Source organism: Trichoderma breve, chromosome 5 (assembly GCF_028502605.1).
Source record: "Trichoderma breve strain T069 chromosome 5, whole genome shotgun sequence".
NCBI classification, from domain to species: domain Eukaryota; kingdom Fungi; phylum Ascomycota; class Sordariomycetes; order Hypocreales; family Hypocreaceae; genus Trichoderma; species Trichoderma breve.
This window is the reverse complement of record NC_079236.1, coordinates 186,131-208,978: the sequence shown is the minus strand read 5'-3', so window position 1 is coordinate 208,978 and position 22,848 is coordinate 186,131. Positions and strand designations below refer to the sequence as shown.

Here is a 22,848-nt window from a genome sequence, read left to right as displayed (position 1 = left end):
AGCCGATACCAAAGCGTAGAAGCAATCTAGCCGACGAGAGATGAGTCAGCAGACGTTTATTCGTTGCTTTTGAATAGATAACGTGGAAGTGTCCGTCCTCGGCTCATTCAATACCGGCATAAAGCGCCACCAACGCTGCTCCAATTTTTGTCTCCGAATCTTGTCAAGCAGAGGGCGTGCCAGGATGTGGACCGCTCGGCCTAAGAATTCACCACGGCCTATAGCGATCATCAGCAAAAAAAACAACTGGCCGTTGATATAAAGTCTGTGGCCTAGTGAAAAACACAGAGTTGCTGTATCCTATTTTCCATCACAATGGCGACTTCAACGACCACCGCAGTTGAGCTCGTTGAGCTTCCCATACAGAATAACGCATCTGGGCATAACCGGTTTCACAACAATGCAGTCGTTGACGAGTCTCAAACCTCGTCATCTGATGATGTCTTGGAAGCTTCTCGTCTAGCAGACTCGGTCGTGCCGGATGGAGGATATGGCTGGGTCGTCGTTGGTGCCTGTGCCATCATCACGTGGTGGGTGAGTACATATCTGGATCTCCAACATGGTGCGTGTTTGGGTAAGGGATACATGACTGATACGAATTCATTCATTGTAGTTTGTAGGAATGGGCTATAGCTGGGGTGTACTCCAAGGAGCTCTTGTGGAAAAGGGACTCTCAAGTCCCGCAACTTTGTCATATGTTGGCTCATTGGCCATTGCCCTCATCTCCTGCTTGGCTATTCTCAATGCGCGCATCATCCGAGCAATTGGGGCCCAGCGAACAGCCATCCTAGGCATTTTTCTCCTCGGCATGTCTGAAATAGTGAGCAGCTTCGCAGTCTCCAGCCTCGCAGGATTGTTCGTCACCTCTGGCGTTACTCTCGGTCTTGGGATGAGCCTCTGTTTCATGGCTGTATCTGCTACCCCGGCACAGTATTTCAGCAAGAAGAGGGGACTGGCAAACGGCATCGTATTCGCTGGAGGAGGCTTTGGTGGAGCGACTACGAGTTTTCTCTTAGATGCAGTAATTCAGCGACACGGAATTGCATGGGCGTATCGAGTTCTTGGACTTGTGACACTGGCTACCGGTCTCCCTGCGGCATGGTTGGTGAAAGAGAGATCGCCAGTCAAAACCGCAAGCTTCATCGAATGGTGAGACGAATCCTTTGGGAGACTCAATTCCTAAGCTGATAACGTATTTAGGCGTCTTTTCCGCGATCTCGGGTTCGTAATCATATTCACCGCTGGCGCGATTGCAACTTTTCCTCTCTTGGTTCCCGCGTTCTTTATTCCGCTCTACAGCAGGTCTGTCGGTCTGTCTGCATCGACTGGTGCTGGTCTCCTGGCGGGCTTTAATCTCTCATCCGCTGCAGGGAGGATTCTCTGTGGCTTCCTTTGTGACAGATTTGGCGCTCTCAACGTATTAATGTTTTCTCTGTTGATTAACGCCGTTACTATGTTAGCGATATGGCCTGCTTCGAAAACCCTGGCTCCACTAATTGTTTTCGTTGTTATCAACGGTGCAGCTAACGGTGGCTTCTTTTCCACCATGCCTACGGTGGTGGGTAATGTCTTTGGGTCTCAGAGAGTGTCTGTGGCCATGGCCATGATTGTTACTGGTTGGGGCGGTGGATATCTCATGGTAAGCCTTCACAGCCCATCCACAATACCGATAGACAATACTCAATTTGCTAATAATTTCAGGGTTCACCAATCGCTGGATATCTTCTCGATGCCTACGGAGGAACAGGGGGCGGATTCGAGGCATACAGACCCGCCATCACATATGCTGGCTGCATGGGATTGGGAGCTACGGCTCTCGTGGCAGTTGCCAGATTCCGGAAGAATCGCGCATTTTTTGCGAAAGTTTAGCAGATTATTCGCTTTAAAAGCTGTATTTGTATGAATCAAACTAGACTCCTGTAAATAGATACAATGCTCGTGCCGAACTCAAGCGCGGACAGCAACAAAAAATAGTCGAGGATATCGCAGCAAGACAGATCCATCATCGCAAAGGGGATAAAGCTCCTTGAGCTTCTCCAGGTACGCTGCTAGAAATCCTTCCTTCTGGTCAGGTTCGAGCGGATCGATAAAGGGCCGTAGCCCCGTGCCCTTGACCCATTCAACAATCTCATGGTGACCACCCAAAGGATGCTGGTAATACGTATGCCACACATCTATAGACGAACACAGGGGCTTCAGTCCATTGTAAAGCTCAATAGGCGTCTGGAAAGGCCCCAGTGCCGGCTTGAGTCGTCCAAGGGTCTCTGCCCAAGGACCGTTCTCGGCAACTGCACGCATGGCTTCATGAGATTTCTCCGTGTGGTTGTCGGGAACTTGGAATGCAAAAACACCTCCAGGCTTGAGGGATTGAATCAGGCGGCTGATGATGGGGATCCTGTCCTCAAAGTTGATCCATTGAAAGACTGCATTGGAAAAGAGAAGGTCAACCGGTCCCTCTGGCGTATAAGTTGCTAGATCCGCCACAGTAAAGTCCAGGTTAGGCAGTGCCTTGCGTGCCGTTTCAATCATGTCGGGAGAGGAATCCATGCCCGAAATATGCGCATCCGGCCATTGTTTCGCAAGGACTTCAGTTGAATTACCAGGGCCGCATCCAATGTCGATAATGCGAGTTGGCGATGCCAGAGGCACTTGAGCAATAAGATCACGCGAGGGTCGGGTGCGCTGCTCAGCGAATTTGAGATACTGAGCCGCCGACCAATCTTTCGTGGCGGCTGCTCTTCCCTGGCCAGTTGATTGCGTGGCCATTGTTCTGGTGAGCAAAATCTTTGGAAGTCGGCTAAGGGGACGAGATATCATTTCGTAGATCAGATTCGAGGGATGAATGAGGAGAGATTGGGCTATACGTGTTCAAGCCCAGTCGGTTGTAGCTGTAGATCAACGCGAATGGGACATGATCCGAACCCAGCATTATATATAATAATTTCCATATCAAGAGTCATACATCTCAATCTAAATACGAAATACGAAAATAATGATCATCTTCATCCTAAAGACTCAACCAACACCTCCAATGCTGTCAAAACCTCTGTGATGATGCATCAAACAGCCATCCAACGCCTTTAATCCGAGAGAACTTCGGCCGTCCGAAATAAATCCGCCGATACCGGCTTCGGGCCCGAGAGCGCCCGGACGAGCGTCCGAGGTCACGTGAAGAATCCTGGATCAGGATCTTGTTCTTGCGTCGTGTCCGAAGTTGTCCAGATGAAACCGACTGAAGGTGCTTTTCAATGAGTCAACGTGTCTGGCTACGTATGCCATTCGATATCTTAGTGCGTAGATGTGAAAAGGACAGCACTGGTCATCTCGAGTCTATGCCGAAAGGACACGATGAAGGATTTCAGTAGTAGCTATTTAAATCAAGTTGACGCTATTCATCCAGCCTCCAGAGAAGAAGTTCAGTTAAACTTGCAGGATAGGCTCTCAGTTGGCAGCCATTTATCACTTTTCTGAACAACCTCCACAACATGCCAGCCTCAGATTCACTTCCCAGCATCGCTATCATTGGCGGAGGGCCGTCTGGTCTCTGTCTTGGCGTTCTCCTCTATAAACATGGGATTCCATTCACAATTTATGAACTTCGGGACAAACCCGACGATTCGAGTCTTCTGACGCCATCCGGCATGTTAGATCTTCACCAAGAGTCTGGACTAGCAGCCATACGCGCCTGTGGTCTGTGGGAAGACTTCCAGAAGCATATCCTTGACTGCAGTGAAGAGCTCGTCGTCATGAATAAGCATGCCCGGGTAACTCATAGAGACAATGGAGGTCCAGGGCCTCAAAGCCGCCCCGAAATTGCGCGTAACACACTCACGCACTTGTTGCTCGCGTCGATACCCACTGAGCGTATAAACTGGGAGTGCAAGCTGCTAAGCGCAAGCCGAACATCTACGAACCGAATTTCCCTTGATTTCGGTACCAAAGGAATCTTTGAGCACGATTTCGTGGTGGGCGCAGATGGGGCTTGGTCCAAGATTCGCAATCTTATAACAACAGTCCAGCCCTATTACGGCGGCATGCAATATCTCACATTAGACATCCTCAACGCTACAACTCGCTATCCTGCTTTGTCTACCCTGGTTGGCTCTGGCTCGTGCTTCATTCTCGGCAGTAAAAAGGGTGTTGTAAGCCATCGTGGGGTACAAGACTCCATTCGCCTTTACGTTGGAGTCTCGACAGAAGATGAAACTCCATTTTGCGAACCTTCGGCAGTCTTGGAAGCCGGAAGCCTGAAAAAAGCCTTGATAGACAGTTCAGATCTTTTTGGTACTTGGGGTGAGCAAGTCAAAGATCTTATTTCCACTGCCGTCGACGAAACACTGGCTACAGCAAACGCGACTCAATTGTCTGAGCCAAAGCCCCTGTACATGCTCCCCATTGGCCATACATGGGAGGCACAACCGGGCGTTGCTATCATTGGCGATGCGGCTCATTTGATGATGCCATGGGCAGGGGAAGGCGTCAACCTTGCATTGTGGGATTCGTTGGATCTTGCGAATACAATCATCCAATCGTGGGATAAGGTCGAAAGCGCTGCAGAATTCCAACAGATCATGACACCTCTGGTTTCAGAATTCGATACAAAGATGTTCGAAAGATCTAAACGAGCGGCAGAAGAAACGTGGCAAAATTCCAAGATGCTGTTTTCCGACGATGGAGCGCAGGCAATGGCTGATATGATGGCAGCATTTCAGCAAATGGCATCATGATTTTGGCAAGGAAGATCAGATCCGGCTGTTTGCAGTCTACCATCATAAGACACAGACATCTCCTATTAGTAATGTATGTATATTAGTATAATGATTGATTCTTCACTCTGTCATATATCCACCATCGGCCGTTTCTGTGTCTCCATATAGGTGTCCCAATGTTTGCTCAAAGCATATCTAGTCAAGTGTGTATTGTGACACGATAGAGAGTAACCATTTGCAGATTCGGCCAGCTGTGGTTTATGAGCATAATTCTACTGATATTTGTCCCTTATATCTGCGTCAATAATATCGCCGCCTCATTTCTTGCAAGTCAACTTGACAGAATTACCCCTCCCCCACCATTCACGTCTCCATGGCGGGGAAATTATTCGTTGTCGCAGTAGTGGGGTTGGAGATTCCGTGTGAGGCATCATAATTCTGAGATAGGTAAACTTTTCGGCCTTGAAAGGGACGGTCAAGAGTTTTGAGATGTTGATTGTAGTCCGGATAATGTAGAGAGACGATTGTAATATCGAGTGTGTCGATTCTTTCCCAGTCAACACATGCAGTGCATCAACTGCTTCAAACCCCCGCGAGCTCATTTGTCCATACTATTGGGGGTCAAAATTCCACGTTACATTTTCAAGCCACTTTTGTAGCCAAGCCAATGCCATTGCTGGCCAAAACATCGCTTGACCCCCACTCCAAGACACGATGACAGAATAGCCTATATCGGCGAACAAATCGAGGCATTCCCAAACAGCAGTTTCCGGGGAATAATGAAGTGAAGAAGATAAGCTTCAAGCAATTTTCGGCAGCGGCACCCGAGACGTTACATTGTTTAGTAAAGAGGTTAATGCCCCGCAAGTGGTAAATGAAGCTCATTAAGGATCAGAACCTTAGACCATCACCTGCCTAGCCCAACACAAATTGCGAAACTGATACTTGGATTCTCTCCGGACTCCCCTCGAGAGGCATACGAAATAGGAAGGAGAGGTATTTGACTTCAATATCCGGTCGTGTTATATCCAGGATCAGCTTCGAGACATTCAAAATGGTGTCAGCGGAGCAGCGCAAGAAAGTCGGCCAGGTGAGATCTAACCACCTTCTCGCCAAGACGAGGCATGGCTAACTTGTTTACGCTCAGCTATTTGCGGTTGGCTTTCACGGTCGTGAAATTAACAAAGAGATCACAACTCTGATTCGTGATTACGGCGTCGGAGCAATTGTCCTGTTCAAGCGCAACGTGCTTGATGCTGCACAGCTCCAGGCGCTGTGTTTGGGTCTCCAGAAGATTGCCAAGGATGCAGGTCACAGCCAGCCTCTTTTCATCGGAATAGACCAAGAAAATGGATTGGTTACTCGCATTTCACCACCCGTTGCCTCTCAGCAGCCCGGCCCCATGACTCTCGGCGCCGCTGGCTCTCTCGATTCGGCCTATGAAGTTGGAAAGGCCACAGCTGAGATGCTGCGATATTTCGGCATCAACATGAACTACGCCCCAGTTGGCGACATTAACTCAGAGCCACTAAACCCCGTGATTGGTGTTCGAAGCCCCAGCGACCAAGCAGAAACAGTATCCAAATTTGCAGCCGCCTGCACAAAAGGCCTGAGAGAGCACAAAGTGGTGCCGTGCATCAAGCATTTCCCAGGCCATGGAGATACCGCCGTGGATTCACATTACGGACTGCCCGTTATTGATAAATCAAGGGCTGATATGGATAAACTGGAACTTATTCCGTTCCGCGATGCCGTTGCCGACAACATTGAGATGATCATGACGGCTCACATTTCTCTTCCACAGTTATTAAAGGATGGCTTACCTGCAACTCTATCCCCAGACAGCATTGGAATCTTGCGAAATGAGTGGAAATACGACGGTGTCATCATGACTGACTGTCTCGAAATGGATGGCGTCCGTGCGACTTATGGCACTGTTGAAGGATCACTCATGGCATTCCAGGCTGGTGTTGACAACGTCATGATCTGCCATACTTTTGACGTGCAATCGGGAGCTATTGACCACGTCTGCGAAGCTATAAACACCGGAAAGCTCTCTCAGGAGAGAGTCGACGAATCTCTGGAGCGTCTTCGAAAGCTAAAGGATAGATACACAAACTGGGACGTTGCTCTCCACGCAGAGCCCCCAGCGACCTTGGCCACAATCAACGAGAGGGGAGAGAAGCTCGCTCACAAGGTATACGCAGATGCAACTACTCTTGTCCGAGCCCAAGAGGGTCTTCTGCCTCTCAAGTCGGCCACAAAGATTGCATTTATCTCTCCCGGACCCGATGTGCCCATCGGCGGAGCTGTTGATAGCGGAACTCTGCCAACTCGAGTTCCTTGGATCGGAGAGACTTTCGGAGATCGTATCCGCAAGAGAGCACCTCAGTTTTCTGATGTCCGATTTACTAAATCTACCCTCACGGATGAGCAGTGGAAGCAAGTGGAAGAGGCCGATGTTGTTATCTTAGCCACTCGCAATGCCCGTGAATCTAAATACCAGAAGGAGCTCGGCCTAGAAATTGCCAAGAGGCGTGGTGCATCGCCTTTAATCTCAATTGCAACATGTGCGCCGTACGACTTCTTGGATGATGCTCAGATAGGCACTTACATCGCTGTCTATGAGCCGACTGTCGAAGCATTTTCTGCGGCGGTGGATATTCTATTTGGTGATGCGCAGCCAAAAGGAAAGCTTCCGGTGGCGCATTAAATTGACATAGATCGCAGCTAGCAAAAGATGATGTAAATAATTATTCAATTACTATATACTATCTTCATTGATGCATCATCATTCATAATCGCAAGTGCAAGTCGGTGTTCCTCCTCCTATCCCTGATTACAGACCATAAGTATGCCCACACAATGCTTGGCTGCCACATTCATTACTCAATCTTGACAATGTTCGTCTCATCAGTGTACTTTGCGAGAGAAAACTCAATCGTCAGGTTGTCGTAATCGAAGGTAAAGTAGACATTGCGGAGAAAAGTATCACCCATTAAGGTACCAAACGGCGCAACAGGTGCAGTGCAAGTGCCATCACCGTTGTCTATGGGCAGAGAACTCAGCGGCACATTGAAGACAATTCCTTGACCAAGATTCACAGCAATGGAGTCATCAGATGGCTCACGGAACTTGCAGTCCACAAATAAGGTGTCATTTGGATCAGGGTTTGCGAGCCCCCAATAACTGGTGAGGGCGTCAAAAAGATCTTGCTGGACGTACCATCCGGGAGAGCCGGTGTCCCAGAGAGCGTATGTGCCATTGTCATAGGTAGAGGTGACTTTGGTTCCATTTGCAAGCTGCAATTCGAGGCTGGAAAGGGGGATCCAGTTTGGCTGCTCATTCGCCGCGATCGTGGTCGGATCTAGGACATCCAATTTGTAAACGGGACCCTGGCGTTTAGCCAGATCAATTCCACCGATGAGCAGCGACGCTTTGGCGTCGGCATCATTCGGTCCTAGATATACGCTAAAGGCACGGCGGGAAATGACACCGTGCTCGTATAGTTGGTTGATGAAAGTCGGGTAGGTGTCACAGGCCTTGGTCTGACAGAAGGCTCCAAGGCCGAAAATGGCAGTCTGTTGCGTGTTGATGGGAAAAGAGGCAGCGTTTAGCTCGACGACGCCAAACATCATGTCTTTGACGGTGATGCCGCCGACCTGAAGAGTGTCGTTGATGTAGCTTCCAAAGCCATGGTCGATGAGCAAATCGTTATAGCCATCGCTGATCCATTTTGTTGTGGTGGAAGTGGTGTTGTCGTAAGTGCCGTAGCTTGAGCAGAAGCCATTCTGGCATACGACATTGCCTGTGAGACAAAGGTCAGCGATGTAAATTGTCGCATCGACATATCTCCTCCCGTGTAATTGAATTTCAAGAGGAATTGGGAGTGTTAGTACGTACGGGGTGACTCAAAGGCATATGTCGGACTGCCCGTGTCGGCCGAAATAATGGCCTTTTGCGGCGGGTTGCCGACGAGGAATTCGGCGCCATACGCGCTCTGGTTTTTGATGCGCTGGAGCGGGATTTCGATCACGCCCTCTGGTAGAGAAGCCGCGGCGAGGGAAGCAAATGAGAGAGATGCAAGAGGAACGTGCATATTGTATTCGTTGAAGAAGTTCTAGATTAAAAGTCCGTGTGTTGGTTGGTCTGCCTCTTGGTGTTTGACAAGTGCCGGGCCAGGCGGGTGTTTGTGTGTCTTATATACCTGTATGCTGCTAGGGGCTCGCAAGGTTGAAGAGAGTGACACTCATTAGGCGTTTATACGGACCATAAGTCAACCAAATACCCTGGAAAGGCAAGTAACGGTCTTGCAATCATGAATACGAGCTTCTGAGATTACTATCCAATCGACGTGTAAGAGTATAGCCTCTAGAGCATTGAATGCCGGATAGGATACGACCCACCACGGCAATACTCAGACTAGGAACATGAAAGAGATCCGAAAAGCCGCTTCTGCAATGTTCCGTCATCCCACCATCCCCCGTATGCAAGCAAGTATTAAATCCGCGAATCGGGGACTTCCACGGGAGTTGATTTGGTTGTCTTGACTTTTGGTCCCAGTCAACCCCTTTTTCTGAGCACCAAGTCCTACTATATTCGGTGGATCAATATTGCATGTAGGGTGATGTGGAATAAGTTACAGAGGACGGAACACTACAAAGGTCTGGGTGACAAAATATTTCTCAGCAATGGGACTTGGAGGGGAATAGAGCCGTCGCTCCATAATGCGGAGTGCCGCCCCTGCATATGACATCAAAGACACTGAAGCTTCTTCACAGTGCCGAATCATTACATTTGGAATCCAGAGGGCGCAGGTTCAACGGTGTGTGATATGCCCTTTTGCTTGTAATACCATTTTAAGAACAGCAACAATGCAAAGGCCTGGACTCTGGTCTTATTCAGCTTTCTCAATTACAAAAATGACAAAACAGTGTTGAACATTAATATGAATGGCATCTTGAATGACTTGGAATTCTTATTATAAGTGATTTTCAGTCTAACCGTCAACACAAACGAGACGTCCTGGGTCTTCACAAATAGCAGCGTGAAAAAGAAACATTTGTATATACCACATTACATACTTTGTTCATTAACCCGCATCAGTAATTTCCAGACTCGCAGTTATGAACGTCAACCTGACTACACCACAGCTGCGTAATTGGCGTTCCTCGGACTCCCCTTGCCAACATGCGCTCTCGCTGCTCCGATAATCTCGGCCGTGCATCAATCTGTGATCGGTTGTTTCCCTTCTCATCGATCTTGCCCGACCACCAAATCTCAGCTGCCGCTCCCGCTCGCGGCCAGATGATAGAGTCCAAGCTAGTCGTATCAATAGTCTCAGTCCAGACGGCAACTTCGCCACCAATGACATTCTTCTTGAGATCATCGGACACGCCGTCCGTGGGCTCGTGTGAGTACATGAGCTTCCAGTTCTTGGTCGGATCGCACCAGTCAAGGAAGGGATAGTTGTTGTTAAAGGGGTCCCCGTTGGCAAAATCGAGCCACTCACCACGACCACAATCGAGATACTAGCAGCAGAACAATAGTCAGTAAAAAAAAAAAAATAACAGCCCTAGAAACGTCTTCATGCCAGTACTCACGTAAAAGTCGTTGCTGCTGTCAATAACCTTGTATCCAGCCTTGGCAAGCTTCTGAATCGCCCCTCCACCAAGCCAAGTTTGCGCAACCACATCCTTGCCCAGAGTTGCGTTCCAATCCAGAATCATTTCTTCCCAAACCATGGGAACGAGTCCCAGATCGCGAACCTTACCATGCACGTGGTCCAAGAAGCGCTGCAGCATCGGCTGCAGGGTGTTCATGTCGTTTGTGCGAAGGGCCGGGTCGAGCAGCGAGTTGTTCGCCTTGTACTCGTCGCCACCAGTGTGAAAGTAGGCCGAGTACGGCGACAGGCGCGGCAGCAAATCCTCAAAAAGCTTGTCAATGAACTTTTCGACATCCGTGTTGTTCAGCTTGAAAGATCCGCAGGGCGGCTGGGCGCAATACCACTGCCACGGGTTGACTCCGTAGGCGTTGCTAAGCCCGGGGTATGCCTTGTCGATTCCGACGTGGCCTGGCATATCAATCTCTACAATGACCTGGACACCTCGATGAACACCATACTCTTGGATGCTCGCGAGATCGCTCGGCGAGTAGCTCAAGCCTTTGTGATAGGCGCCCTTCTCAGCCAGCAGAGGCAGGGATGGAATCTCCAGCGGCCATGACTGCGTGTCAGTAGCGTGCAGATGCAGCACGTTCATTTTGTTCATAGCCAGAGCATCAATGGTACGCTCAATGTCAGAAACCTCGAACCAATGACGGCTGACATCCAACAGGAGGCCGCGGTGAGGATACTTGGGCTCATCGCGGATCGAAACAGGTGCAAGCTGCGTATACCAAGCAGTGCCGGAGCTATGCTTGAAGAAGAGCTGGGAGAAGGTTTCAAGGCCTCGAAGGATGCCCGTTGACGACGGAGCGGTGAGAGATGCGTGGCCCTTTGCGTCGACATCCAGGGCATAGGATTCATTCACTGCGCCATTCAGAGGCTTGAAGGTATTCGCGGAATCGTGCTTAGTCTGTATAATCTGTAGTGTCCGGATCCGTGTTCCGCCTAGAGCCGGTTCAGAGTCCGAATCACGTTCACGCAGCATCCACGGCACAAAGCCCTGCTGGAAGATGGCGCCGAATGTCCGCGAGACGCCGCCTTGAACGATTTCCTTGCTGGTGAAATGCGGTCCGCTGGGAGGCACGTAGCCGGCCGTGTAAGTAACCTGTTGGTCATCGATCCTGGTCTCAGCAAAGTCCGGGGATCCGGGGTCATCATATGGAGGAGTCCACCACACCTGTTCACCATTGTAGGTAACCTGGACCGTCTGGTCAATAAAGAGCGTGTCATTGCCGGTCGAGGAGTGTTTCGGCACGGGCCACAGAGCAAAAGCCGGGCCGCTGAGGGCCAATGCGGCGACAATGGCCCTGGAAAACATTGTCGGCTGTGAGCTGATGGTCGAATGAGTTTGTCAGGGTCAGGCCACACGAGCTTGGAAGCAGGGCGAACAGCTCTGGGACAGCTGCTTAAATTAAATACACGTTCCTGTCCCGCCCCTTGCAGGAGTGATTCACTGTGTTTCTCGTCTCCGGCCTGGGTCCCGCTCCAGCTCCAGGTCCAGTTCCGGGGTCTTGGGGAGATGAGCTATCCGTTGTTACTGTTACCCCAAGTTCCACGCAGATCAGCAAGTGCCGCTTCTCAGCTTCTCTGATTCGATTACAGGCATGCAGTACTGCTAATATGTACTACGAATGAATGGACCCTTGCGTGTGTGTGTTGGCGCGGAGCAGCGTAACGTTTCATCGCCAGTCGATATCTCGTGTACGAGTAGTAGAGACTTGATTTGAATCAGTGTTGGCGGCTTTGCTGACCAACTGAGACCAATCTCTGCGGGAAAATTCGCCGCCAAAGTGATTGTTGTTTCGCTCTAATCTTCTTTCCACTTGCTGCGAGAGGTAAGTGATTTCCATGTCTCGCTCAATTCCCGGTGACGATTGGGATCCCATGCTCGAGATGCGGAGAATGGCGCTGGATAAATGCAAAACTGGCCGATCGCCGGCAGATACCGATACTGATGCTAGCGATGAATCAACGCTAACGTCTTCAAGCAGGTAAAGTAACGCAGCATCTTATCACGGGGAGGAGAATCAGCAGCGGTCAAGGCTGGTCGGGGAGCAGCTGGTTCAAGCGGAGGCTGGTTGTTGTAGCACAAATTAGCACATTGACTGTAACAGCACGGAAGAAGCCCTTTGTTATCGTGTGCGGACGGAAGCTTGAGCTACTTTAACTATTAACTCTATACAGCTACTCAAATAACCATGTTGCGTTTGTAAGCGGCATTACCTCATATTCCTTGGCTCAGCTGTGGCGGGGACTCGTAAATTAGACCGATCTCTGCATCTCGCGACAGTGAAAGTTTCGGCAGCAACCGGCTGCACGTAATTTATCATCTACTCAGCTATTGCGGGTTACGAGTTTCGCACTTGTATATCCACTGCTATTTGTGTATTTCCCCATGTTCTCGTAAGAGTCCGAATTATCATCGTTATGTTCCAGAACGCGTGGTGAGAACCCAGATGATCAGGTCACCTCGACATTACTGCCTAATTCCGCAGTGACACCATCACCACAAAGCCAAGCACCATCCAGCTCTTCACATGAAAACGCTCAATCTCAAACAATGCGCGAATTCCCCCATCCATCTAAACAATCCTCATCAAAAATCCCCCTCAAAAAAAAGCACGATGCGAAACGGCCAATAACGGATGATGCATAGCAAATTACATCACATCGTCCTATCCCCCACCTGTCAGACCATATCTCCAGGTCACGATTCCCGATATGGCGTGACGTTCTCGATCATGCATATTCAGCCCAGCTTATGATGAAAATGGCTCGTTTTTTATCGTAGCAGCAATATGATTATTCGTATGGTCTTGTATTTGGATCAAGAAGGTTGATAAATAAACCTGTATGGACAATTTGTTGAAAAGAAAGAGAAAATTGTTTAGACATTCTTCGCTCTGCTTTCACTCTCCCGCATCGCTTCACCATCTTACCCTAAACGCGACATTCATATCGCCATTTCCCTCGCCGTTGATCCAATACGGAAGCGCATTCAAATTGAATATTTTCAAAAGTCATAATAAAGCGTGTCTTATCATAAAAATACATTTATAGCCACCATGAACCCCTACTCAAGGCCGATAAAACACATCCAGCGCGAGGAGCTGTACACCAATCTGGAAATTCGAATCCAGTACCTCCACTCATTTCTCGACTTTTCAAGCCGTACGTCTTACTACATACACAAACGACAACAACTGCAAGTCAATCTCAAAAAGAAAGTAATATTAACCCGTATTTATTCCAGGTGACATTGATGCCCTCATTAGCGACTCCAAATACATCAAAGCCCTTATCCCCGCTGTCGTCAACATTGTCTACAAAAAGCTCCTCCAGTACGATATTACTGCCCGCGCCTTCACCACCAGAAGCACATCATTTGAGGGTCCTCTCGATGAGATCCCCGATGAAAACAGCCCGCAGATTCTGCATCGCAAGATGTTCCTGCGGGCGTACCTGAACAAGCTGTGTTCAGACCCAAGCAAGATGGAGTTTTGGGAGTATCTCGACAAAGTTGGGTAAGTCGTTTCAATACGAAGCTGCGCATTTATAAAGCAAGCTTGTATAGAACAAATTCTGACATGAGATGTAACAAAGCATGATGCACGTCGGTCTTGGCCGAAAACACCCCCTACACATCGAATACGTCCATCTCGGCGCCTGTCTAGGCTTCATCCAAGACATCATGAACGAGGCCATCCTCTCCCACCCACGCCTCCACATCCAGCGCAAAATCGCCCTCGTCAAGGCCCTCAACAAGGTCATCTGGGTGCAAAACGACCTCATGGCCAAGTGGCACGTCAAAGACGGCGCCGAGTTCGAGTCGCCCGACTCCGACATTGAGATTGAGCGCGAGGGATACCTGCACGGCAAGAAGATTCTAAGCGACGAAGATATGAAGGACCATACGAATGGTGAGGGAGCGCCTGATGCGGAGGACAAGGCGATACCGCAGGGAACGTGTCCCTTTTCTGGCGTGTCGGCTGCCGGAGCTTCAGTAAAGCATGGAGACTCTGAGGCGGCATAAGCATGGAACGATGCTCAGATGAAGGGCGAATGATAAGATGCCATATGATCCAGTCATGTTATCCTTTCTGGGAGTGGATCTTGTATTACTATTATTATTATTGCTGTTTGTTATACGGGTTTATTTACATCATGAGTTAACGGCGTCCAGCGATTTCCGTAGGTAAAAACGGAAATAATAAATGAAATTGAAATACTCAACGCCGTGAGGTATGCATGCATTCTAGGTAGGTATCGATGACAGTTATACGGGTATCCAATATTGCGCCGCCTTTGTTGCTCCTTTTACCGAACTTTCTCTAACATCCATTACACAAGCAGAGGAGACTCTTCGCTGAGCACACCAAACAGTTTCTCAATCTCCTTCTCTGCAATCTTCAGCTCCTGGGCAACCTGGCCAGTCACCAGCGTGTACGCGTAAAGGAGAGCGTAATCTTTCTCTTCAGCCACCACCGCATTCACAGGAGCGTCACTGGGAGTGACAGCCGCGGCGGCATCATGGCTGCCTTCACCATTGTCGACTTCTCTTTCCGGGATGGAACCAAGGTTTCTCATGGCTTCGACTGAGTGCTCTTTGCGAAACTGGAAAATCTTGGCGAGCAGCCGATCGCGAATGCCAATGACGCTCGGGACCGCATCGGTCAGGGGATATTCCAGCATCATGGAGCTGGCAAGCACTTGAAAGACGTGGCATATGCGGTCGCACAGGACGGCTCGCTCCGTTGCCGTGTATTCTAACAAGGCGCGCTCGCCCGCACTGAGGTTTCTATCCCGGTGTGCTACGAGACTCATGGCGTAAAAACTGTCTAGGATCCGGTTTGTGCTCCGCATGATGCGGCCGTACGTCTCCATCGGGAACGGCCCGCGAAGCTCAAACTCTGATGCAGCCGATTGTCGAAGACTCTCCAAGCGGTTGGCGTATCTCTGCATGGCAACTTGCTCCCCGGACTTGAGGTAGCTTTCGGAGCAGTCGCTGCGGAGAAGGATAGCAAGGGGCCCTCGCCTCCAGATAAGACCCATCTGGAGGTAAAGCATCGAGACACCTTCCTTGAACTTTCTACGGGCCGAGATGGGCCAGATGACCCTACAAACAATCAGGCCCCAAAGAATACCCGCCGTGACCGAAATAACTCTATGCTTTACAATTTTCATCATGATGGGGTGCAGGCCACCCTCGTCGTCATCGTCATCGTCAACCCGTTGGCTCAGGCTGTATGCGTACAGTGTCGACACGTTATACGCCAGGATAGTCATCCTACCCAGAGGAGCTTTGCCGCGAGCGACAATGAGATAGAAATTCCAGAAGGCAACTAGCCACCCAAGTACGATGAGTGCCGCCGCATTGCCCTGGCTTACTGTCCAGTTGAACAAGGAGAAGAATGCACCGAAGAATGTCCCCATGAATCGAGCCCAGCCCGTAGTGTTGGAAGCGCCGACAGTCATGGAGCAGACAATCATGAACGACAAAAGCCCCCACTCGCCACGATAGTGGTTGTAAAAGTCTCGAGTGTCCTCTAAGAAGGCCAACATTGCCCAAAGAGATGCGCCAATGCCAACCTTGAGCCCAAAGAGAACTGGTAGTAGAAGAGCGGGTTAGTTTAGTCATGAGGTGAATGGAATGGGTTACTGTGCTTACTGTCGTCTCGGGCAATTTTCCGCACAAATCTCAGAATAGACTGCGAAATTGCGGATAGTATTTTGCTAGCATTAGGCGATGCTTGCCAATTGTACGTGTCTCTACGGAGAACCATGGAATCCGGAATACCTCTGGGCACATCCCGCTTCCTGATGGGCTTAATGAGGCTCTCGGCCTCGGGTGATGATTCGAATGGCAGGCTTGACATTTTACGGCCCTGTACCTCGGTGTCGTCTTTCCTCCACCAGAGTATCCAACGCCAGCTTCGTTTGTTGTGCTCGTTGACAAATTTGAGATCGTCGAGAATATCCAGATACTTTTGCATTTCCTCGCCAAACGTCTGCAGACTGAAGCTGAAATGTCCACAGGCAGCAGCGACTTCCTCTAAGCCGGCCTGTATTTGCCTCGATGTAGATTTCTCTCGCTCAATCATGTTGTACACTTGCCGTAGGGCATCGAATCTCGCCACATTGAACTGAAACAGGGCCTCCGTCAGCGATTGCCGCAGTTCGTCGCTAATGGGAACCTCATAATTGGGCGCAGACCCCAAAGGCGACTCTCGGAGAATCAGGACAAGGCTTTGTGTTAAAGCTTCCATCGATGGACCTATCAAATCGACAAATAATTTGAAGAGAGATGACGGGGTAGGGCCATCATCGTGATCACGGGCGGACGAACTAGGCCGTTGTCCTGGCGAATTAGGCCTGCTTGACACATGGGCCGCCGCTCTCGGGCTCGAACTACTCGGCGATATGCCTTCAAAATCTCCTAGTGACGAGACTGTCAGGAAGCGCGTCAGGGGAGGCGGCACGTCGTCTGACTCGGCCAGCTTGAGAAGGGACAGCTGGGTATTAGCTGCGCTGCGTAAGCCGCCTATAGAGCGAGCCAGGGTCTCAATGGCCTTGACAGTGGATCGCTGCAAGACATAAATCCTCTCTCGACCAAGGAGATAGTCTTCAAACTTGGCCTCTCGCAAGTTCTTGAGCATTTGTGGGTAGGTGACTGCGTAAGTGGCTGAGGATGCAGTGAATTCTGCAGACATTTGCTCTTCCTCGACTCCTTTCAGGAAACTCGCAGAAATGGTGGAAAGCATGCCTCCGAGAGAAGTGGTTGCCTTTGCCATGGAAGTCCTCAAGAGATCGCGAGCCGACACCCTCCAAACTAAAACGTTGACGGCGGCCGTGGACGTAATGCCCATGATGAGCATCTTAAAGACCTGGACAATCTTTTGGTTGGAAAAGACGTTTGATATGACGGCATTTTCTTTGGTAACGACGGAGATGATGGCCAGTGACGCCAAGGTACTGCCGACATTGACGAGCGGGTTTGCCATCTTTTGCTTTATCCACCCCATGAAGCCAAAGCCACCGCCAATGAAGAGTATGACGACCAATACATGCGCCAAAGTGACCAGACCCATGACGGAGCCGACGAGGACCGAGACAACCATGGAGAGGATCGAAACAAGCTCGGCGTATGCGATAGCGACGACGGCAATGAGGACAGCCTCGATCATGGAGCCGGTGGACCGAGCCGGGTGGAAATAGACGGTGATTGTTGCCACAACATGTTTCCCGTCGAGCGTGCCGAGGAAGTTGGAGAGCGGCGTGAGGAAGGTGGCCAGGCTGGCGATGGTGTAGGCCAAGGTGCATTTGAGGACGCCGTGGCCCAGCGGCGAGTCGAGCCAGCGGAAGAAGCGCAGCAGCGCGGCTTTTGTCGAGGAGCTCATGGCGTCGAAGCAGCGGGCCAGCGATGCGATGACGATGTTGAGGAAGCGCTTCAAGCAGCCGCTCTTGGCCGGGTCTTGGCTCGCTTGGCTCGATCTCGAGGGAGCAGCCCGCGGCTGAGGCGACAGAGTAATGGTGTCATCGTTGCTCGTCTATGGCAGCAAGAAAAAACAAGGTCAGCCGGTCTGTGCGCATGTGCCCAGCATAAACGAAAGAAACGCGCGTTGTGACGGTGGAGAAACGGCGCAGCAGATTGTACGAGTACATGTACAAGTGCCGTATGTACTCAATGCCTGTAAGAAGGGGAAGAAAGAGAAGAAGAAGAGGTGTTACAGAGAGGGACTGACATTACGGACAGGATGGGCGATGGCTGGCGATGATGGTGTTGTGCCAGGCGCCATGGCAAAGCTGCAGAGGAGCTGGAGCTGGAGCTCTCAATAGGTCTAGACGAGCCTCATGGCTTTCAAGGCGCTAGAGCGGGAAGCTTGTGGATGCCGGAGGTGCATGGACAGGACAGGATAAGGTAAGACGATGAGCTAATGATGCAGTACAGTAGGATGGCTGGTCTGAAGCAGCACGGGACAGGGCTCAGGATTGAGGAAAAAGGCGTCTCGTGGTCCACCTGCGGAGAGCCGCGATGCGATGATGAACCATGGATGGGTTGGATGGATGGATCAAATGTTTGCGGGCGACGTGGGCGGTGTATGGGGATTTGGCGGGGGCTGAAAGTAGCGCGCTAGCAGGAAACCCACCTACAGTACGAAAGTTCCAGACACAGAGCGTTTGCGGGTTGACTCTCCATTATCACATGCTGAATGACGGTTGTAATGTGCCAGTTTTAACATATGGATATAAGATAGACTTTATGCCTTATCTGCCTATCCACCGATATCAAATTCACTGGATATTATAATTCATCGATGAGCAGCTGAACATGCAGCTTTGGTCTGCCTTCGGACCGGTGCAACCTTTCGTTGTCACATTCGGCTGGATACGGCCGCACATTTCTCCGCCTTCTCGACTCAGCTGTGCTTGGCCGTGCTTGGCTGTGGGACGGGCCGGAGACCAAGCCAGCTGGCTTGCAGCAGAAGATGCTCGAATTCGCATGAATCTATTGGAATATTTTTTGTTCAGTGATGTACATACGTTCATACTGAACTTACACATACTGACATGTACCTATTCATCTTCAACCTTTTCCGCTTCTCATCATCGCCTTTTCCGGCTCCCCCCACCACCAACTCTCTACCACTTCCAGCAACGTTTCCCGTCTGCCAGCTTCTATTGGCGATCAATGCCTTCTTCACCTTCACTCGCTCAAAGACGGGCGCTCGGCTCCGAAACTACTCGACACTACTCGCTGTTGTCAGTATCAGTCCCGTCGTGTACGAATGTGTTAGCTTCTCCGATGGAAGGCGTCAAACTCGCTGATCTGGACAAGACCTAGCAAAGTCCGTTGTGTCAAAACTCGCGATAGCGCCACAACCTCGAACCAACAGCTGCCCCCACCCCTTCTGTAAAAGTCGGGATTAGCGCACTGCTGCAGGCCTGTTTAGCGCCCTCGTCGGTGCAACTAACCGCGGTTTGGTGCATGGCCGTCCCTGTATGCCTGTCAACGACTGTCCCAGATAGTGCTGACAGTCGGCCACTCCGAGTCAGTTCAGTTCAGTTCATGAAGGAAAAAACACCAGTTCAAGTTCTTCAACACCAACACCGACGTCTCATTCTATCCACGTGCATCGCCAGGTGTGCACTCGCTTCTTCAGAATTCTGCTGCCTCATCCTGTCATCCTCCCCGGCAGCCGCTCGGTCAACGCTTTCGGCACTCTGGTGATGCTTCCTCGGGCGGCCTGTCCGAGAGCTCGGCCGAAAAGGGCTTCAAATGTTCAGGCTGGCGCGACGATCTGACTGCACGTTTTCCATCGCAATGACATCCGATCAGGAGCGCTATTGATACGACTATTTGACGGACTTGTATCTCATTCACCAAAAGCGGCTGCTATCCGCATGGAGCTGGAGCCTTGATGGTGTCAACGTGGTGAAGATGCCCGGTTGAGAGGTCAGCTTTGGTGTTTCAACACAACTTGCAAGACTTCAAGGTTGCCCACTCGATTGCCGGGGCCAAAGCCATCTCGGACAGCCACTTGTTTTCTTTTGTCTTCACCTGTTTTTTTCTTTCTTCTCACTTATCCGCATTCCGCCACGCATGGTAACCTATCATATCTGCCCGGGGGACTTTTTGCCAGGGCTTCTCCACGCTGATACGGAACATGGAGACATGGAGTCATGTCCTCCGCACCCCCAGACTGTTACCATGAGTAGCGCTGTGCATCAGATGAATACAGCGATGATGTGTGTAGATGTCACGTAATAGCCCACTGAGCAGCAAAGCACGGTCCCAAAGATCATCACCGCCGACTGTTTGTAATATCTGCTCAGCTGCACCGATGTAAGTCATGTACGAGTAATTTGTACGCCAATACGCCTACCTACTGCTAGGACGCCGTGTACCTACTGCTACTAGCACTAATCGGCGTAGCTGCATGTACTACTTGTCGCCAAGAGCCAAGCTGCCAAGTCCGGCAAACGCGCGCCGGCAGAGAGAGAGCATGAGATCAACTGCCAACTCTGGAATCTCGAGCAGTACAGTAGCGAATGAAAAAAATTTGGAAAAAAAGAAAAAAAAAAAAACATGAAGAAAAAAAACGTGTTGGCGGAAAAGACCCTGACCCTGCAAGAGATATCGAAATCCACAACGTCGTGGCAACCTTTGCCGCTTCATCCACGGCCAGCCATTGGGCGTCTCAGCATCACGCACATGGCCTTTGTGTCCTGTGCTTTTTCTTCCTCACATCTGCCCAAATGAGGCGGTTTCTTGTGGGCTATCCTGGCCCCCGGTCGAACTGATCCTCGTGTGGGCCTCAAGTGCTCGGGTCAAAACGACACGACCAGTTAGCGCTGTTCAAGTTCCAAGCATGTGCAAGCATCTCCAGCAATATTCTAGTACGTGTGTGTACTAGCCAATATCTCCAAGTGGATTCTCCTCGATACCACTCTGCGCAGGTGGTTTGCTGCAGGCTAGTGCATGTTGGGTGGGAGACAAGAGTTCCAAGACACACGGTCATGGCCTCGGCGTAACCCAGTGATGAAATCGATATAGATAGCCGGTGCTACCCCTTCAAAGATGTGAGACTCCATCTCTCCTCCTCTTGGTTGATCTGATCACCAGTGACCCAACCCTCCTCCTCTGAGTTGTTCGTCTCGAGGGGCCTAGTTCTGTTTGTTGCAAAACACAACAACTTCCTCTTGTTTGCTCACTTGGAAGGCAACGCCCTCTGCCGCAATCATGATGGAGCCCGCCATTGAAGTCGGCTCCCGCCGCAAGACCTTCTTCCAGACGGCTCTGCCCGTCTTTGCTTGCGGTGCTGGTCTCTTCTCCGACGGCTACGTCAACAACGTCATCGGTTCCGTCAACACCGTCCTCAAGCTTCAGTACGGCGAGGTCTACACCTCGTCCAACGCCAGCAAGTATGTGTCGGACATTGCCTTCGTCGGCACCGTCGTTGGACAGCTCCTGTTTGGCTTCCTGGCCGATCGATGGTCTCGCTCCAACTCGCTGCTCGTGTCCACCATCATTCTCATTGTCTTTACTGCCTTGGCCACTGGCTCTTACTATCACGGCGACGCTGTTGGCATGTTCAACATGCTGACTGCTTGGCGATTCTTTGTCGGTATTGGCATTGGAGGTTTGTTCGCCCTCGCCCTCGCCCAGCGTCCTTGGTACATGTACTGACTCCCGTGTTCATAGGCGAGTATCCTGCTGGTAGTGTTGGCTGTGCCGAGACGAGCGGCGAGCTCTCGTCCGGCACCCGCAACCGATGGTTCATTCTCTTCACCAACACCATGATTGACTGGGGCTTTGTCATTGGAGCCTTTGTTCCCTGTAAGTTTTTTTTTTTTTGGTTCTACTTCTGATATGATGGCAGCTGCTCACACTCTTGTCTAGACGCTGTCGCAGCCGCTACTCACGACCAGCGCCTTAGCACCATCTGGCGAACTTCTCTCGGAATCGGCGTTGTTTTCCCTCTGATTCTCTTCGCTCTCCGTCTGAGGCTCAAGGAGCCCGAGGAGTTCTCCAAGAACTCTATGAGGCACAAGACTCCCTACCTGCTCGTCATCCGCTACTATGGCTTCCGATTGCTCGTCGTCAGCACCGTCTGGTTCCTATACGATGTTAGTCTTGACTCTTTTTTTAAACAATCTATTTTTGTATTCAAACATTCTAACGCAATTATCAGTTCTCTACGTATGCCTTTGGTATCTACTCCTCGTCCATCCTCTCCGGCATCTATTCCGATTCCGCTCCCCTCACCACCGTTTTTGGATGGAACACTGTCATCAACCTGTTCTATATCCCCGGAACCATGATTGGCGCATTTGTTAGCGATTGGATTGGCCCCAAGTATACTCTGATCATTGGCGTCTCTCTGCAAGCCATCATCGGATACATCATGGCGGGTGTCTACGACAAGATCTCGAAGCACATTGCTGCTTTCGCTGTCGTCTACGGCATTTTCCTGAGTCTGGGAGAGCTTGGACCTGGTAACAACATTGGTCTGCTGGCCGCCAAGACCTGCGCCACTGGTGTTCGTGGTCGTTACTATGGCATTGCCGCTGCCATTGGCAAGATCGGTGCCTTTGTCGGAACCTGGGTGTTCCCCCACATCGAGGCTGCTGGTGGAAATGATCCCACCAAGGCTGCTCAGTACCCCTTCTGGGTCGCCTCTTCGCTGGCTCTTCTGTCCGCTGCCATTACCTTCTTCTTCATCCCCAACGTCGGCCAGGACACCATTACTGAGGAGGATGCCAAGTTCCGAGAGTATCTCGAGAGCCACGGCTGGGACACTACTCAGCTCGGTCTGAACGACAAGTCTGACTCCATCCCCACTTACAACGAGGAGGAGCATGCTGTCCAGAAGGGAGAGCAATAGGTGTCTTTCATATAGTTACAATATATACCTAGAGTTCAAAAGGTGTTATAAAATAATAAGCAGAGCTATGAAGCAATGAAATACCCCC

General features: G+C 50.5%; 9 protein-coding genes across 9 annotated transcripts; 5 read left to right on the top strand and 4 right to left on the bottom strand.

The window, feature by feature from the left end:
• Positions 1-315: 315 nt before the first annotated feature.
• T069G_07777 (major facilitator superfamily domain-containing protein) lies at positions 316-1,869 on the top strand (the record flags this gene model as incomplete). Its single annotated transcript, XM_056174987.1, has 4 exons — positions 316-534; positions 614-1,149; positions 1,201-1,639; positions 1,702-1,869. The coding sequence occupies 4 exons, from the start codon at positions 316-318 to the stop codon at positions 1,867-1,869; spliced, it is 1,362 nt and encodes a 453-aa protein (XP_056025936.1).
• A 78-nt stretch (positions 1,870-1,947) lies between these two features.
• T069G_07776 (methyltransferase domain-containing protein) lies at positions 1,948-2,766 on the bottom strand (the record flags this gene model as incomplete). Its single annotated transcript, XM_056174986.1, has 1 exon — positions 1,948-2,766. The coding sequence occupies one exon, from the start codon at positions 2,764-2,766 to the stop codon at positions 1,948-1,950; it is 819 nt and encodes a 272-aa protein (XP_056025935.1).
• A 719-nt stretch (positions 2,767-3,485) lies between these two features.
• Positions 3,486-4,727, top strand: T069G_07775 (FAD binding domain-containing protein; the record flags this gene model as incomplete). The annotated part of the gene is made up of 1 exon (XM_056174985.1): positions 3,486-4,727. One exon carries the CDS (start codon positions 3,486-3,488, stop codon positions 4,725-4,727), a length of 1,242 nt encoding a protein of 413 aa, XP_056025934.1.
• A 1,036-nt stretch (positions 4,728-5,763) lies between these two features.
• On the top strand, positions 5,764-7,422 carry T069G_07774 (uncharacterized protein; the record flags this gene model as incomplete). The annotated part of the gene is made up of 2 exons (XM_056174984.1): positions 5,764-5,799; positions 5,857-7,422. The coding sequence occupies 2 exons, from the start codon at positions 5,764-5,766 to the stop codon at positions 7,420-7,422; spliced, it is 1,602 nt and encodes a 533-aa protein (XP_056025933.1).
• Positions 7,423-7,594: 172 nt separating this feature from the next.
• On the bottom strand, positions 7,595-8,808 carry T069G_07773 (eukaryotic aspartyl protease domain-containing protein; the record flags this gene model as incomplete). Its single annotated transcript, XM_056174983.1, has 3 exons — positions 7,595-7,758; positions 7,804-8,517; positions 8,613-8,808. 3 exons carry the CDS (start codon positions 8,806-8,808, stop codon positions 7,595-7,597), a joined length of 1,074 nt encoding a protein of 357 aa, XP_056025932.1.
• A 1,003-nt stretch (positions 8,809-9,811) lies between these two features.
• Positions 9,812-11,692, bottom strand: T069G_07772 (glycosyl hydrolase family 20, catalytic domain-containing protein; the record flags this gene model as incomplete). The annotated part of the gene is made up of 3 exons (XM_056174982.1): positions 9,812-10,240; positions 10,313-11,479; positions 11,552-11,692. The coding sequence occupies 3 exons, from the start codon at positions 11,690-11,692 to the stop codon at positions 9,812-9,814; spliced, it is 1,737 nt and encodes a 578-aa protein (XP_056025931.1).
• Positions 11,693-13,439: 1,747 nt separating this feature from the next.
• On the top strand, positions 13,440-14,407 carry T069G_07771 (protoglobin domain-containing protein; the record flags this gene model as incomplete). The annotated part of the gene is made up of 3 exons (XM_056174981.1): positions 13,440-13,545; positions 13,628-13,898; positions 13,978-14,407. 3 exons carry the CDS (start codon positions 13,440-13,442, stop codon positions 14,405-14,407), a joined length of 807 nt encoding a protein of 268 aa, XP_056025930.1.
• Positions 14,408-14,715: 308 nt separating this feature from the next.
• Positions 14,716-18,170, bottom strand: T069G_07770 (fusaric acid resistance protein-like domain-containing protein; the record flags this gene model as incomplete). Its single annotated transcript, XM_056174980.1, has 4 exons — positions 14,716-15,980; positions 16,043-16,199; positions 16,266-17,921; positions 18,126-18,170. 4 exons carry the CDS (start codon positions 18,168-18,170, stop codon positions 14,716-14,718), a joined length of 3,123 nt encoding a protein of 1,040 aa, XP_056025929.1.
• A 2,945-nt stretch (positions 18,171-21,115) lies between these two features.
• T069G_07769 (sugar transporter domain-containing protein) lies at positions 21,116-22,760 on the top strand (the record flags this gene model as incomplete). Its single annotated transcript, XM_056174979.1, has 4 exons — positions 21,116-21,515; positions 21,578-21,712; positions 21,776-22,002; positions 22,068-22,760. The coding sequence occupies 4 exons, from the start codon at positions 21,116-21,118 to the stop codon at positions 22,758-22,760; spliced, it is 1,455 nt and encodes a 484-aa protein (XP_056025928.1).
• Between the last annotated feature and the right edge of the window lie 88 nt (positions 22,761-22,848).